This window comes from Salvelinus alpinus, chromosome 38, assembly GCF_045679555.1.
Source record: "Salvelinus alpinus chromosome 38, SLU_Salpinus.1, whole genome shotgun sequence".
Lineage (NCBI taxonomy): Eukaryota > Metazoa > Chordata > Actinopteri > Salmoniformes > Salmonidae > Salvelinus > Salvelinus alpinus.
Genome location: NC_092123.1, coordinates 2,969,101 through 2,985,069, shown reverse-complemented (window position 1 = coordinate 2,985,069; position 15,969 = coordinate 2,969,101). Strand labels below are relative to the sequence as shown.

Sequence of the window (15,969 nt, the reverse complement as noted above, 5' to 3'; positions counted from 1 at the left end):
CCAACATAATAATGGGGAAAGTATTTTTTTAAAATCGGATTTTGTACCAATATTTCTTAGTTTAATTAACAAATCATGACGTTCTTTCCTATCATTTAACTGCATCGTTATTAAAGAGTCATGTGATACAGTAAATAGTATTGGGTACATTGAGGCACTAGTCCATGGTACATGTTTTTACGATATTCAGTAATTCAGTATATTTTAGCTTGCCTAGTACCTCTTTCCAATGGACACGCCCAGGTTATCCAGCCAGCCAATCTTGTGCTCCAGATAGGGCTTCTCCACATTGCCGATGGCGTACCAGATGCAGGCCAGCCAATGGGCAATGAGGGCGAAGATGCACATGAGGAGCATAAGGACGGCGGCGCCGTACTCTGAATATCGGTCCAGCTTACGGGCCACGCGAACTAGTCGGAGCAACCGGGCGGTCTTCAGCAGGCCAATCAGAGTGGTGGTCTGAGGGGACATAGAAGTAAACAGAGCTGTGATTGGCTGGGGGTTTGAGTGTTGCAGTACAGTGCAGGCAAGTTATTTTTTAATTGGATGCACCACAACAGGCAGCAATTTGTTGTGATTAGGGGTAACCTTAAGGTCAGATCAAAGGTAAGGAGTTAGGGTTAAGATAGTACTGTTACAATCAAGCTTGGCTAAATGACCACGATCCAGTTTCTTATTCCAGTTTCTAAATCACTGAGCATGACAGCGTGTCAATGGAAGGGAACTCTGCAAAAAATAAACTGCTGTCTAAACCAGCAGAGAGCAGGGGCAATAATATAAATATAACATAACGTATTTCCGTCATTCTAAAATGAGGGGTGAGGGGGATTTATCAAGCCTACATACTGATACTAAGACGACTGCAGAAAAAATATGTTTTTAAAGAACAATAAAAACAAATCTAAAATAACTGAGCTTTTGACAGTGAACGTCCAAGTCTTCCAGCCAGGCAGCATGAAAGCAAACACCACGCCTCTCCTGTCCTCCCACCCCTCCTTCTGTTCAGTTTCATTTAAACAGCCTTAATCCTGGCATCTCTCCATCTCAATTCCTGCCCAGCTAAATTAACACGGTGACAAAAAAAAAAAAAAAACGACCACGGCCTGCCATGAGATAAGAGCTGATTTATTAGTGTCGCACAGTCTGCAAACAGCATAAGTGAGTCTTAGGGAAACGCTAATAGTTTGTTCCTCGTCTCATCAGGACTGACGATTATAGTAATATCCTGAGGGATGTCATTACTACTACTGTTTCTCGTCCTCTACAGTCACTCAGCTCTCTGCACCTGTACACATTTATTTACAGGGTGCTTCTCCCGTTTACACATGAGACTCAATTTGACAGTGACTATGGTTCCTTGTCTCATAGAAGGGGGTCTGATTTATGGCGCAACACTGACTCGACTCTGTCACAGGTAAATATGCTCTGGTGAGGGACACGGATGCTGCTGCTGAGGCTCTGAAAGCTCCATTACAAACCGACCGGCCCATCCGCCCAAATCTTCCCCCTAAATCACTGCAATCATTTACAGTAGCTTTCGTCTCCTTTACTCTTAGAGAAAAAAGGTGTTATGGAGAACCTAAAAGGGTTCTTTGGCTGTTCTTGTAACGTCTGCTTCCTGCTCACACTCTCAAACACGTAGATCCCCTGAATGCAGCTCACTCTCCAGATCCCAATCACCTGAATTCTGATCACCTGTTCACACACCTGTATGTCATTATCACACACTATTTAGTTCAGTTCTTTGCACCCCATCATTGTGAGGTATTGTTTGTTTTGTGACACACTTCTATTGGCAGCGCTGGTTTTCCTGTAATTTACTCCTCCCGTGTATGATAGCCTTTGCCTGCCTCACTAACAACGCCTTTTGCCTATTCCCTGCCTGTACTTTAGCCTATCGGATTTCCTGTTATCAACCTATTGCCTGATCTCCCGGACGACGTTATTAGACTTTTCCCTGTCTGTACTGTTGCCTTTTTGGACCCCCTGTGTATGACCTTCTGCCTGCTCCTGGACCCAACTACTTGCCTCCTCCTGTGGTCCTTTACAATAAAAACCTGCTGTGCCCAGCGCGTGAAACCAGCTCTCTGTCTCCCATCGTGTTCATTACAGTCCCCTAAGGAGAACGCTTTGAAGAACACTTTTTGGCTCCAGGTAGAACCCTTTTGGGTTCCATGTAGAACCCTGGAACCAAAAAGGGTTCTCCTATGGGGACAACACTTTTTTCTAAGAGTGTACTTCTCAACCGGGAAGAGAAATCAGTCTCAGACAGACAGGGCATGTCCTAAATCAATCAGAAATTCTTTCCAGGTTTTTAGAATTTGTCCCAACTGTTGATCTTGACTGGAACGTTGGATGTGCAGAGTGATGAAAAGGGGTGCGAGTTGTGAGTTGAAGAGTGGAGAGCTAAAGCTTCTCCCCAACAACCCTGATGGTAAATCCGGGGATGGGGTTTGCTAGTCATCTGTGTTGGCCTGTCCACTCTACACAACCCCTGATAGGCAGACGGCACGTGATGGCTTGTGTTCAACCACTGTCTGAAATAGAAGACATGATCCCATAGGCTTGTGGCTACAACAGGGTTTTCTATCTACGTTCCTGGGGCCCAATACCGATTTAGGAATTTATGCCTTTCCTACGCAATCAATCAATCAAATGTATTTATAAAGCCCTTCTTACGTCAGCTGATGTCACAGTGCTGTACAGAAACCCAGCCTAAAATCCCAAACAGCAAACAATGCATGTGTAGAAGCACGTTGGCTAGGAAAAACTCCCTAGAAAGGCCAGAACCTAGGAAGAAACCTAGAGAGGAACCAGGCTATGAGGGGTGGCCAGTCCTCTTCTGGCTGTGCCAGGTGGAGATTATAACAGAACATGGCCAAGATGTTCAAATGTTCATTGATGACCAGCAGGGTCAAATAATAATAATCACAGTGGTTGTCAGGGGTGCAACAGGTCAGCACCTCAGTAGTAAATGTCTGTTGGCTTTTCATAGCCAATCACGCACACCTTTCCTATGCACTCATCAGTATTTGGTATACAGATGTACCTCATTTAGTTGCGTAACACGCTCTGCAGGTGTGGCTACCTTGCACACTGTATACATTTAATTCAACCGCTGAAAACCCTCCCACTTGCTGGCCAACAAATTTTCTCATGGAGTTTTCATTCAATGGGGTTTTCAGTACATGTATCTCTTTAAATAAGGTTTTAATTACAATTGTCAACAAACTCAATAGAATACATTAAGAGAACGGGTTCAGAATGTGGGGATCAATGAAAGAAATCCATCTCTACATATTGTTCTCCATTTCAGCACCAACTAGATATAAAAATAATCTTGTAGATTATTTCGGCACATTTTAGGGTTAGGAAATCATATGAATCATACATTTTTGGGGGGAGAGTCTACGCACTAAATACTGGATATTGATGCATAAAAACACAGTGGTTTGATTCATCCTGAAAGCTGTCATATTCAAGTTCAATCCTTGAAATATCGGAAGAAGGAAAAATGGGTTACTTTTTGCGTATAAATATACCCTAATTCTCACTAATCGTGGAAGTGTATGACAACGGTCCAGTCGCCGTGAACCGTGCGCCAGGCTCCAGGTTTAACCTGCTACGTGAGGTCTGAGTTCCATAATGATTCAAATAGGCTACATGTCCCAAATTATTGCACAACGTTAGCCAGATATGATCCACTAATGCTAGCGACCCTTAAGAAAATGAATGATGCAAAAATAAATCCATATGGGTATTACTGACTGCGGCTCCTGATAGTGGCTTATATTTATCATGATACTAACTGGAAAATAAAACAGAGAAAAGCCTGGGCATATAATCAAAACATTATAAAGCGCATGCATCAACTCGGCAGGTCCAGCCCTACAGAAGCCTATAGCTTGGGTCTCCAAATTTCATCCATGCAAATTATGAGGGCACACAATAACAATTCTGAATAACGGCACAGCTATTTATATCCTATTTCACTGTGGAAAAATCATATACATTCCATGTTAATATGATTTTCAGTTTGCTTCCATATGGCTGGTTTCACATTCGTCTGCAGGGATCATAAGGAAAAATCATCTAAAACAATTGCTATGTGTATTTACGATCCCCTTCTCCAAACGGATTACTCATTGACCTAGCTCTTATCAATAGATCCTATCAAGTTGTAAGCGACAGTGCATGGAGAACGGTATTATTTCAATCAGAAAAAAATGAAGTAGATGCATTTTCCACTTGGAACCTGTAAATTCGCTAGACGTTATTCATGGTTTCATTGCGCGTAAAGGTGGTGGAATTATGAGGGGATTAGGTAAAGGTCAGATTCTGTAGACACCTCCTCCACACCTTCATTTATTCTAGCTCCACCTCAAACAAATAGTGGGTGAATAGCATGCTATTCTCATGTTTCAATTTAAAGTAAGACTACGCATAGAGAGAAAAGCCCATAAAAAGGGAATTACGTTGCATTTACGCGTGATCAACTCTGGCACGAATCCGGGTCCTGGAGAACTACTGTCTGGGTATGCATGCTTTTGTTTCAGCCCAGCACTGACACACCTCGTTCAAATTATCAACAAATTCAATTTGGACGTCAATTTTCTTAATTGGTTGTTGCTGCAGGACTTACACAAATACCTGCACGTGTTATCATAAAATGTAGCCTCTGCTGCTTATTTCTTGAAAAGTGAGAGACGCTATATTACATGGACACACGCTGTGGCATGTCACCACTCGTCTGTCTGTTCCTCTTCCTCTTCCTGCCATTCACTGACAACCCCAGACTGAGGGTAACTCTCTGGTACAAGACACCTGATGGTAAATAATGACTTGACAAATCACGGCTCTGACACACCACTGCTCCCTACACATGCTCACTTGTCATCATTTTGCAGGATACATCTTTTTTTCTGGAACATCATGTACCCTGTTCTGTCCCGCTCTGTGATGTGCCAGCAAGGGACACACTTAGCAGTCGCTGCTCGGCTGAGATATTGACATCCTGCGGGTGTAATCAGAGTACATAAATCGTCCCTCTCTCTTCCTCTCTCCCTCTCACTGCAGTTCAACAATCTTTCTTTTAACCTGCATCTTTCTTGCTCTGTCTTTCCCTTTCTCCTTTTCTGGAGTTGAGAACTTGGAAAGCTACTGTTCCACCCGATGGGAGCCAAAAGCAACACAGACAAACCAACAACAACAAACTGCAGTTTAGCACTCATAGCTATTTGAGAGGCAGACGCCGTTCAACAGTTTTAGGACGCCCGAGGCAATCTGCCATAGCTACAGACTGAGATCCAATCAGATGTGAAAACGAGAGGCGTCTGACTAGCGAAACCTACAGGGGCACCGTCATGGCGACGAGTACCCTGAGGTTGTCTGACGTGTGCCTGTGAGTAAGTGACTAAGCGACTTTAATTCAAACATTTCAGAGAATGAGGGAAAACTACAGGAGCACCATGTCATCTTGGACACGAGGCCTAGTGACACGTGTCTGTGAGTAAGCGGCTAAGTGACTAATGCCAGATTCACTCGATTAGGCCGACGCAAATGGCTCTTTCAAGCACTGTTCCCGTAACTATGGTGGATATGTAACCAGGCCAACACAGCACAGTACAGCTCGGTTTGACTCAGTTTCAGCTTGGCTTAGTAGTGTAAAAAGAGTCTAAGCGTTTTCCCTTACTTCATCTGATCCCGAGCCGAAGATGAGCAGATCAAAGGGGATGGCAGCCACCATGTCGATGAGGAACCAGCCCTTGAAGTAGTGGATGGCTATCTTCGCCGGGTGGCTGACCACCTCCTCATTGAGATTCACATAGGTTGTCCTGAAGTTGATCAATATGTCCACGATGAACATGATGTCCACCATGAGGTCGACCACGTTGAGCGGCGAGCACGAGTAGCCGCACTCCCTCCTCTTCTGCTCCTCTAGGTCGTTGAGGAGGAAGGCGGCGGAGTAGGGCGTGAAGATGGCCGTGTAGATGACCAGCAGCAGGATGAGCCAGTCCCACACCGCTTTGAAGGGGCTGTAGTGGAGGATGGTTAACTTGTCCATGCGCGGTGTCTGGAGCTTGTACTCGGGAAGCACATCTGCGCCCAGGGATAGCACCTGAGGAGGAAGGAGGGAGGAGTTAAGAGGAAGTAAAGTGAAGACATTAAGAAAATGGTGGCTTGGATCAATGTATTAGAAGAGCGAATGAATCCTAAGGAAATACTTTGAAATTCAAGCTAAAGTCAGTGGGAGGTAATATTGTATAGGGGCCTACTGCAAAAGCCACGATGCTAATGTTGCATTCAAATATTCTATAACACTATTTAAAACTACATATGTAGGCTATTATGGATACATACTGTACATGTATATATAACATTAATAAGTTAATTATATGGATGAAAATACACAAAGGTTAACATCATCAGCTTGCCCCTTGTGCTTGGCTGTAGGGAGGATAACTATACATTTATATACAGGTCGCTTAACCTCCTCAGGCATACTATTCATTCTTTATGAGTCGATCACTGGACACTAAACACCGCTGAACTCCCAAGAGGATATCAGTCACGTGGAAATATTGATGGAAGAACAGTGTCTTAACCATCCTTCCAGAACTACAATACCCATTAGCCACATACACATACTTAAAGAAGTACATGTTAGTTTAGTATCTTACTGTATTAGCCAGCAAATTGCAAACAAGTAATATGACGGGAATGTCCTTGTAGGGGCTTCTACATAGGAAAAACACTATTTTTTTGTAAAATTATTATAATAATTTTTTTATCCCATTTTCTCCCCAATTTTCGTGGTATCCAATCGCTAGTAATTACTATCTTGTCTCATCGCTACAACTCCCGTACGGGCTCGGGAGAGACGAAGGTCGAAAGCCATGCGTCCTCCGAAGCACAACCCAACCAAGCCGCACTGCTTCTTAACACAGCGCGCCTCCAACCCGGAAGCCAGCCGCACCAATGTGTCGGAGGAAACACCGTGTACCTGGCCCCCTTGGTTAGCGCGCACTGCGCCCGGCCCGCCACAGGAGTCGCTGGAGTGCGATGAGACAAGGATATCCCTACCGGCCAAACCCTCCCTAACCCGGACGACGCTATGCCAATTGTGCGTCGCCCCACGGACCTCCCGGTCGCGGCCGGCTGCGACAGAGCCTGGGCGCGAACCCAGAGACTCTGGTGGCGCAGCTAGCACTGCGATGCAGTGCCCTAGACCACTGCGCCACCCGGGAGGCCCGGAAAAACACTATTTAAGGAATGTTGAATTGCATCAATATCCCAAATATTCCAGTTACTGTATGGCCTGTCCCTGGATAACTTTTAACATCAATATCACAGAGCAGATAATAGTCTCAATGATACTAAGGTGATTATCGTGGTAGGAAGGGGTGGGATATAATCATTCATTCTGCAGCTTGACACTTCAATGCCAGGGAAGACATTTCTGTCTCTGCTTCTCATGGCTGATTATCACTGTGGCGAGAGGGAGAGGAGAGGAGAGAGAAAGGTAAAGTGCTTCACCCAAGGGCAGAGAAGTAATTATTGTAGATGGAGAGAAGAGCGAGCTGAAATAGAGCCTTGGAAATGGAATTAGGGCTCCATTTTGGTCGCCTTCGCCATAGAACTAGAATTACTAGAATGGGAATCCCCATTCAAGTAATTATTTCCACTATTTCCAATTATTTCCTCCACCATCTAGGCCTACTCCTAGCCGCATCCTGGCAGGGATCGCCTCGGCAACGCCTGTGATTGAGTGGGACGAAGGGCGGAGGGATTAAGTGATTATAATGAAATTGGTTATTAGATGTCTTCTGTCCCCTCCCCTGTCTGATTACAGGTCAATAGAACAACCCTCCACTATATCACACCCTTTAAAGCAAATCACCAAATAAAGGGCAGAGAGAGAAAAAGCTTTTCATTATTCATGTCCAGCTACAGTAGTTATCTTCATTCAAAGTTTTGGTAAGTAGGCTACAGGCAGTTTTATTTATTTCATCAAACTGCCCTTTGCTCAAAGTGGAAAAGAAGCACAATGCAGTGATTGTCATGAGAAACCTCTTTTTGAACAAACGTGTTGTTTTGTGACTCTTGATGACGTACCACCTAAATCAGGCAGAATCACATACCATGTGGATAGATTAGTCGATGTGGCCTACTGGGCTGCTGCATTTGTAAGGAGTTGGTAAAAGGAGTACCTAATCTCTGATCCAGGGTCAGATGTTTCTAGACCTATATCAAATCAAATCAAAGTTTATTTGTCACGTGCGCCGAATATAACAGGTATTCAGGTAACCTTACAGTGAAATGCTTACTTACAGGCTCTAACCAATAGTGCAAAAAAGGTATTAGGTGAACAATAGGTAAGTAAAGAAATAAAACAACAGTAAAAAGACAGGCTATATACAGTAGCGAGGCTATAAAAGTAGCGAGGCTACATACAGACACCGGTTAGTCAGGCTGATTGAGGTAGTATGTACATGTAGATATGGTTAAAGTGACTATGCATATATGATGAACAGAGAGTAGCAGTAGCGTAAAAGAGGGGTTGGCGGGTGGTGGGTGGTGGGTGGCGGGACATAATGCAGATAGCCCAGTTAGCCAATGTGCAGGAGCACTGGTTGGTCGGCCCAATTGAGGTAGTATGTACATGAATGCATAGTTAAAGTGATCCCGTTAATCAATTCTGGGTTGGGTAATCTGATCCGATATCTGTGGTTAGTGGCAACATCTAATTTGAGCCATATGGTTACATAGGTAAACTGTCTCTGAGCCTGCTGGCAAGCCTAGGGAGGAGTCAATTTGCAGAATGAGAGCTCAGTTGAGCACGTCGTTCCCCCTGATCTGTTACTAAATAAATTATTCAGACATAATAATTTGATGCACCTTTGTTTGTATTGTTGGAGGATTTGGAATACCAGAGTGTCATTTCCTGTCTTGGCCAGTGCTGCTTTGACATGTGACCCACAACATGCATTGTTGACAATAAATAAAAAATTGGCAAAACTGAAGCAAATTCATGACATAACGACTGGGAAAACTGAAGCAAACTCATCAAAACCTGGAGAAATTAAACCTCATTGAGCGAACATTAAGTATCAAACACGTTGTTTTATATAGAGCATCAGCATGCATTATCAATCTACAGCACAGACTCATGTCAATCATCCATCTGTTTAGTCTGGTTGAGTTCTGTGTCGAGTTCTGTGTTTATTCTGCAGCCTAGAGCACGTCTCTCTACACAAACTCTGGAGAGACTTGGTCTCCAGACATCGCCTGGAACAGTGTGAGCCTCACAGCCAGACATCAAGGGAGGAACAGGGAACAGGAGCTCGGGGTGTCACATCCAGACAACAGGGGAGGAACAGGGAACAGGAGCTCGGGGTGTCACATTCAGACAACAGGGGAGGAACATGGAACAGGAGCTCGGGGTGTCACATCCAGACAACAGGGGAGGAACATGGAACAGGAGCTCGGGGTGTCACATCCAGACAACAGGGGAGGAACATGGAACAGGAGCTCGGGGTGTCACATCCAGACAACAGGGGAGGAACAGGGAACAGCAGCTCGGGGTGTCACATCCAGACAACAGGGGAGGAACATGGAACAGGAGCTCGGGGTGTCACATCCAGACAACAGGGGAGGAACAGGGAACAGCAGCTCGGGGTGTCACATCCAGACAACAGGGGAGGAACAGGGAACAGCAGCTCGGGGCGTCACATCCAGACAACAGGGGACAAACAGGGAACAGCAGCTTGGGGTGTCACATTCAGACAACAGGGGACAAACAGGGAACCGGAGCTCGGGGCGTCACATTCAGACAACAGGGGACAAACAGGGAACCCGGAGCTCGGGGCGTCACATTCAGACAACAGGGGAGGAACAGGGAACAGCAGCTCGGGGCGTCACATTCAGACAACAGGGGACAAACAGGGAACCGGAGCTCGGGGCGTCACATTCAGACAACAGGGGAAGAACAGGGAACAGCAGCTCGGGGCGTCACATTCAGACAACAGGGGACAAACAGGGAACAGCAGCTTGGGGTGTCACATTCAGACAACAGGGGACAAACAGGGAACAGCAGCTCGGGGCGTCACATTCAGACAACAGGGGACAAACAGGGAACCGGAGCTCGGGGCGTCACATTCAGACAACAGGGGAGGAACAGGGAACAGCAGCTCGGGGCGTCACATTCAGACAAAAGGGGACAAACAGGGAACAGCAGCTCGGGGCGTCACATTCAGACAACAGGGGAGGAACAGGGAACAGCAGCTCGGGGTGTCACATCCAGACAACAGGGGACAAACAGGGAACAGCAGCTTGGGGTGTCACATTCAGACAACAGGGGAGGAACAGGGAACAGCAGCTCGGGGTGTCACATCCAGACAACAGGGGAGGAACAGGGAACAGCAGCTCGGGGTGTCACATCCAGACAACAGGGGACAAACAGGGAACAGCAGCTCGGGGTGTCACATCCAGACAACAGGGGACAAACAGGGAACAGCAGCTTGGGGTGTCACATTCAGACAACAGGGGAGGAACAGGGAACAGCAGCTCGGGGTGTCACATCCAAACAACAGGGGAGAAACAGGGAACAGCAGCTTGGGGTGTCACATTCAGACAACAGGGGAGGAACAGGGAACAGCAGCTCGGGGTGTCACATTCAGACAACAGGGGACAAACAGGGAACAGCAGCTCGGGGTGTCACATTCAGACAACAGGGGACAAACAGGGAACAGCAGCTCGGGGTGTCACATTCAGACAACAGGGGAGGAACAGGGAACAGCAGCTCGGGGTGTCACATTCAGACAACAGGGGACAAACAGGGAACAGCAGCTCGGGGTGTCACATCCAAACAACAGGGGAGAAACAGGGAACAGCAGCTCGGGGTGTCACATTCAGACAACAGGGGACAAACAGGGAACAGCAGCTCGGGGTGTCACATCCAGACAACAGGGGACAAACAGGGAACAGCAGCTCGGGGTGTCACATTCAGACAACAGGGGACAAACAGGGAACAGGAGCTCGGGGTGTCACATTCAGAGAAATATATAAATACTAAAGAAACAAGCAAATACAATCCAACTGTCTAGTTTGATCAAATGACTGAGAATGAGATGGTGAAAGGAAAAAACATGTTCAATGTAATCTGTTCAATAGTAAGCAGCAGATGGGTGCTAACCAAACGTACAACCAGGAAAGAGAAACAAGAGGCTGTTATGAGTCTAGATAATCAACTATAACTCTATCTGACATAGGCCTGCTGTATAACAACAATGTTCCACTGCAGTAGGTATATCCAATATGAACTATATCAGGGATGGCAACTCCATTCCTTGGGGGCCTGATTGGTGTCACAGTTTTGCCCCAGCCTCAGCTAACACACCTGACTCCAATAGTCAACTAATCGTGATCTTCAGTTTAGAATGCAATTAGTTTAATCAGCTGTGTTTTTTAGGGATGGGGGAAAGGTGTGACACCAATCAGGCCCCTTGAGGATTGGAGTTTCCCATCCCTGAACTATATAAATAATCACAACAAATAGTAAGATCCGGTTGGAAAATACAAGCTGCAACCCACTATTGAGATGTATGACACACACACACACACACACACACACACACACACACACACACACACACACACACACACACACACACACACACACACACACACACACACACACACACACACACACACACACACACACACACACACACACACACACACACCAGCATATGTCCTCTAAACTAGAAGATGCCCTTATTGCCAATGACAAACTAAGATCTGCTTTTAAAGAAAACCCAGTGCTAGATACTGTATAGTATATACTGTATACACCAGTGGAGGCTCCTCAGAGGAGGGAAGGGAGGACCATCTTCCTCTGTGAATTTCATAAATATCTATATAGCGAAACATTTAAAAAGTTATCCTTTTTAGATATAACTATACCAAATATATTCACGTCACCAAATAATTGATGAAAACACACTGTTTTGCAATGAAGGTCTACAGTAGCCTCAGCAGCACTCTGTAGGGTAGCACCATGGTGAATGCCATGGTGTCCTCCTCTTGGTACATTGACTTCAATACAAAACCTAGGAGGCTCTTGGTTCTCACCCCCTTCCATAGACTAACACAGTAATTATGACAACTTCCGGAGGACGTCCTCTAACCTATCAGAGCTCTTGCAGTGTGATCTGACATGCTGTCCACCCTATCAAAGGATCAGAGAATGAATCTAGTACTGAAAGCAGAAGCTACAGCGAGCTAGCACTGCAGTGTATAAAATGTTGTGAGTAGTTGTCTTAAAGAGAGAAAGACAATAGTTGAACAGTATTGAACAATATTAAGGAGAAGTAAGAGAGAGAGAGAGAGAGAGAGAGAGAGAGAGAGAGATATTTGATTGTATTTTTTTTAAACATTCGCTTTCACTTAACTAGCAAATGCAGCTAGCTAGTTTAGCCTACTCAAACAAATAGAGAGGGATGCTATGTTAGCTAGCTGGCTACAGCTAGCCAACACCGGAACTCTTCCAAGTCAAGGTAAGCTTTGGTTTTATTAATGTATTGCCACCGGGGCTTGCCGGTGTAACTGATAAACTGCTTTCTGACTGTACACTGTACTGCATGATTGTAGCGAGTTTACTAACGCGTTAGTTCTAGTTGACTATGATGTGACAACAATGTAGGCTGTGTGTAGAGGTAAGCGGTCATGATATGAAGGTTTGGCTTGGAAATGTTTTTTCGCCTGGTCACAGACAGCTAATGTGTTGTGCACATAGTTTCGAGAAGGAATTATATCTACAACGAGCGAAGTGATCATGATGTTTTTATGTGGCTGCTACGAAAGTGAACTGTTTGCGTGTGATCAGGTGTGTATTCATTCCACCGATTCTGTTGAAAAACGTTTCGCAAACGGAACAAAATGGGGATAAACATACCTGAATTTGTCCAACAGAATCTTTAATTTGCAATTGTTGGACTAATGATTACACCCTACATTAGCTAGCTGTAGGCAAGAGTGTGCAAGGCGGTATTGAATGTGTCACTGCCTCTCACCTTGACTGCTCAAAATTCTCTCGGCCTATGCACCTACGTTGTAAACTTTAATTCATAAGCTAGGTTGTAGCAACCTTATGATGGGTACAGTATCATGTAGTAGCCTAAACCAATCGATGTTACATTGAACTGGGTGAATGGAATATGAATGACAGTCATCCAATATGCTGTAATAGAATAAGGCCATGTTCATAAAATAAAAATAATCATCCTCCCTCATCTTAAACGTCACCGACCGCCACCTTTATACACATTATCAGTAGAAAAAGCAACATCCTCGTCTGTTCTGACAGATCTTAAAGGTCAACTAGCTCTGTCATAGTGACACCCGCACACACAGACAGACAAGCACGCAGGCAGGAGTACACACAGGCAGCCTGGTTTCCCTCCTCCCCCATAGGGACCCACACAAGGAGGCGTCAGTGTACTGCGCACACACACACACACACACTCTCCACGGGGAAGACAGACAGACAGACAGACAGACAGACAGACAGACAGACAGACAGACAGACAGACAGACAGACAGACAGACAGACAGACAGACAGACAGACAGACAGACAGACAGACAGGCAGGCAGGCAGGCAGGCAGGCAGGCAGGCAGGCAGGATGGTGAGGATGACCTCTAACCTGTGTGTAACTAGAGTGTATCCCTGAGCCCTGGTAAGAGAATCTGTCCTGATCTCCCCCCCTACGGGTGATATACACCTTCACTGGTTTACTTATTAAAACAAGCCCCTTGAGTTTCAATGAATTAGGTAACGTCAGACAGTAACAACAGAGCAGCGTGTACAGCCACTGTGTTCTGACCTGGTGGTGTTCCTTGTGTGTGTGTTTTGTGTGTGTGTGGGGCAGGGGATAATTACCGCTCTCTACTGTATAACATTGGGGCAGATGACTATTCATGTGATTATTCAATGAGGTATTAGTACATCCAGCACACTATACATCTGTAACTCTGTATGTACAGAACAAACACACAGAAAATACATGTCCTCTGTATGGAACCTATTCTATAGAATGGATTCTAACGTCAACATCTTGGCTTCTGTCAGTGAGCACCAACTCTACTGAGCACAAGGCACAGGGCCTTTCATGACCTTTGACCTCTGTCATTACCTCTTACCTGTGTGACCTTATCGGTGACGTTGTGCGTTCGGTCCTTGACCTTTGGGGCGATGATGGTTTTCTCGGAGGACGGAGGGGAGGGGCACATCTTGTCGTTGTTGGCCTCTGAGAAGTTGAGCGTGATGAGGGGGATCTTGTTGATGGTGCTGTATCTGTTGAGGTGAGAGTCAGATGTGGAGCCCAGAAGACTGGATTTGATCTGGTTGAAGGGTCCTGGAGGAGAATTTAATGGAGAGAGAGGTTTGGAAATGGCTAGCGCTGTGATGCTAGGCTAGGCTAGAGCGGCAATGCTATGGTAGGCGAGTGCGGTGATGATAGGCTAGGCTAGCACGGTAGTACCTGACACAACTTGAGAGTTTGACGGTATGTTAATGGTTTAAAAAGGGGACATCAAGTGCAGTTCATGTGGTAGGTGTGTCAATAGGCTGCTGTGTATTTTTGTTATGTGTGGGAGCGTGAGTATGGAACCGTTTTTTTGCTCTTGAGTGAACTCAATTGCTGTCACAAGACAAGTGAACAACCACAGGACAACAGTAGAAATACAACAGTCAAACAGATCCACCCTGCTTGATCCTGCTACCTTCCATTCAACAACTGTAGAAATGACAAACTTGGTGTAATGAACAATTTTAGTGAAATAATTATGTCCACGAACAAAGAAAATGTATACTTATATCTCAGTCGTGAGGTTTTGACACAATGATACCATATGGATATGGCTTTCATGATTCATACATCCACAAATACTTTATGTTACTATGCGAAAATACAGTACAACACTGCCATAAAACCTCACCACGTTGAACAACACACACACTGTCACACATAGTAACTACTGTACTGTGGGCAATATGGAAAAGAGAGGGAATGTGTCAACTGCTGATCCAAAGGAGAAGATGGAGGGATGACTCATTCTCCCATTTTCACAAACGAGTGTTGAGAATACAGTGAGTGATACTTACACATACAAAAGACATGCGTAGCTTGAATTCATGCTACAGCAGCATTGTACGGTACAGTATGTATGCATTACAGACATATAGGAAAAGCTCAAGCCATACCCCCAGCCATCCAGGACCGAGACACTAGCGAATCAGGAGAGAGAGAGGGAGGGAGGTAGAGAGCAGCGTAAAGAGGAAGTGACCTCAGAGAGAGGGGAGGGGTCAAAGGTCAGGATAATTCTGCAGGCACTTCCTGAGTGTCATGTTACATTTATTTTAGCAACATCAGAGTGATTTATTTTAGTAGAGGTAAAAAAAATCTGGCCACTATGTTATGGTAATGCAAAAATATCCTGGAAATCGGAGACATAAGGTCTAAAGTTAAGAATACAAACAATAGCGGATAACATTTATCAGATGCTCCTCCAAATGGAGTAGGTATCAGTGGAGGCTGGTGGGAGGCGCTATAGGAGGAAGGGCTCATTGTAAATGGAATATTGGAACAGTATCAAACACATCAAACATATGGAAACCACATGTCTGACTCCGTTCCATTTATTCCATTCCAGCCATTACAATGAGCCCGTCCTTCTACAGCTCCTCGCACCAGCCTCCTCTGGTAGGTATTGATCCAGAATGCACTGTTAGGCCAGTAAAGAGATTGATTTCAGAGGAAAGTACAGTCATTTCATTCATTTCTGGAGGTTAAAAGGCTCTCAGACATTTGATAACATTCCATTGACGTAGAATCCAGTGGAGGCTGCTGAAGGGAGGACGGCTCATAATAATGTCTGGAACGGTGCAAATGGAATGGCATCAAACAAGT

General features: G+C 45.2%; 1 protein-coding gene across 4 annotated transcripts in view; it reads right to left on the bottom strand.

Moving 5' to 3' along the window:
* The window catches only part of LOC139566517 (voltage-gated inwardly rectifying potassium channel KCNH7-like), a 97,984-nt gene that overhangs the window by 35,982 nt on the left and 46,033 nt on the right, over positions 1–15,969 (bottom strand). For 3 of the 4 annotated variants that reach the window (XM_071387816.1, XM_071387817.1, XM_071387818.1), the window contains 4 exons: positions 15,264–15,287; positions 14,201–14,415; positions 5,693–6,118; positions 221–459 (listed from right to left, as the gene is read on the bottom strand). In XM_071387816.1, coding sequence (XP_071243917.1) covers positions 221–459; positions 5,693–6,118; positions 14,201–14,415; positions 15,264–15,287 — 904 coding nt within the window. The remainder of the gene's footprint in view (positions 1–220; positions 460–5,692; positions 6,119–14,200; positions 14,416–15,263; positions 15,288–15,969) is intronic. The other variant, XM_071387819.1, reaches the window with a different exon arrangement.